General features: G+C 67.1%; 1 protein-coding gene across 1 annotated transcript in view; it reads left to right on the top strand.

The window, feature by feature from the left end:
• Positions 1–1,151, top strand: part of ADAMTS7 (ADAM metallopeptidase with thrombospondin type 1 motif 7) — a 59,619-nt gene that overhangs the window by 33,534 nt on the left and 24,934 nt on the right. Inside the window, 2 exon segments of the mRNA XM_027768977.1 lie at positions 491–643; positions 1,026–1,151. The exon segment at positions 1,026–1,151 is cut by the window's right edge and continues 21 nt beyond it. Of these exon segments, the coding sequence (XP_027624778.1) occupies positions 491–643; positions 1,026–1,151 (279 nt within the window).

The raw sequence follows: 1,151 nt of genomic DNA, 5'->3' as shown, positions 1-1,151 counted from the left end.
GGGTGGGGGGAGGCTCTGTGGGGTGGGAGAGGCATCGCCCCAGCTCAGCCATACCGCCCTCGTGGGACCCTAGCCAGGCTGCTCTGTCAGGGATCTGCAGGGGGCCAGGCTGCAGGAGATAGGAGCTGGGACCCCTGATTCAGCGCAGGGAGGGCAGGCTGACAGGAACCGCCTTTGCCCGGGGTCGCTCAGGGATTTGGCTGCTGGGACCCAAGTGCAGGCTCCCTTCTGTAGTGGATTTGGGAGCAGTGAGCCTTGGTGGGATAGCTGGCCGCCCACAGGGCCCTTCTCCCACCCTGACCCCTGGGAGCAGGGACTGGGGTGTTCGGTGTTTTGTTCCTCCCAGTGTCCTTGGGAGGTGGGTGGGAGAGTCCATTGTGCAGAGAAGGAAACAGGCTGAGCCGAGGTCCACTCACCTCGGTGTGGCAGCAGCTGGCCGGGGGCCCTGGGGAGCTGGGCCTGCCAGTCTCACAGGCCCCTGTGCCCGCAGTGCTCCACCACCTGTGGTCTGGGCGCCGTCTGGAGGCCTGTGCGCTGCAGCTCCGGCCGGGACGAGGACTGCGCCCCAGCTGGCCGGCCCCAGCCTGCTCGTCGCTGCCACCTGCGGCCCTGTGCCTCCTGGCACACAGGCAACTGGAGCAAGGTGGGTGAGGACAGGATGGCCGGGCGGCGCCCTGGGAGCAGTGGGCGGGGGCTGCAGCTGGGTCTCTGCCCTTAACTGAGCTTCACTCCTGATGGGGCGACCCATCCCAACCCCTCCGGTCGCTCTTTCCTCTGTCCCTTCCGGCCCTTCTGGGCTCCTCTCACTGTCCCTTCTCCGTCTGTCCTGCCCTGTGGGAGCTCTTGTCTGTGCCACCCGGGGTCGTGAGCCCTGCCTCTCCCCAGGGTGGAGGTCGGATGCCTGCCCACACACACCTAGTGGGTTGTATGTGTGTGCGTGCTTGCACGTGGGAGAGTTCACACACTCACACTCACACACTAATGCACTCACACGTGCACACACACACGTGTCCTGTGGTCCACAGTGCTCTCGCAGCTGCGGCGGAGGCTCCTCCGTGCGGGACGTGCAATGCGTGGACACACAGGGGCTCCGGCCGCTGCGGCCTTTCCACTGCCAGCTGGGGCCCACCAAGCCGCCCTCCCGCCGGCCC

Source organism: Tupaia chinensis, unplaced genomic scaffold (assembly GCF_000334495.1).
Source record: "Tupaia chinensis unplaced genomic scaffold, TupChi_1.0 Scaffold000078_1, whole genome shotgun sequence".
NCBI lineage: Eukaryota > Metazoa > Chordata > Mammalia > Scandentia > Tupaiidae > Tupaia > Tupaia belangeri.
The sequence above is the reverse complement of the archived record's forward strand: the minus strand, read 5'-3'. Positions and strand labels throughout refer to the sequence as shown.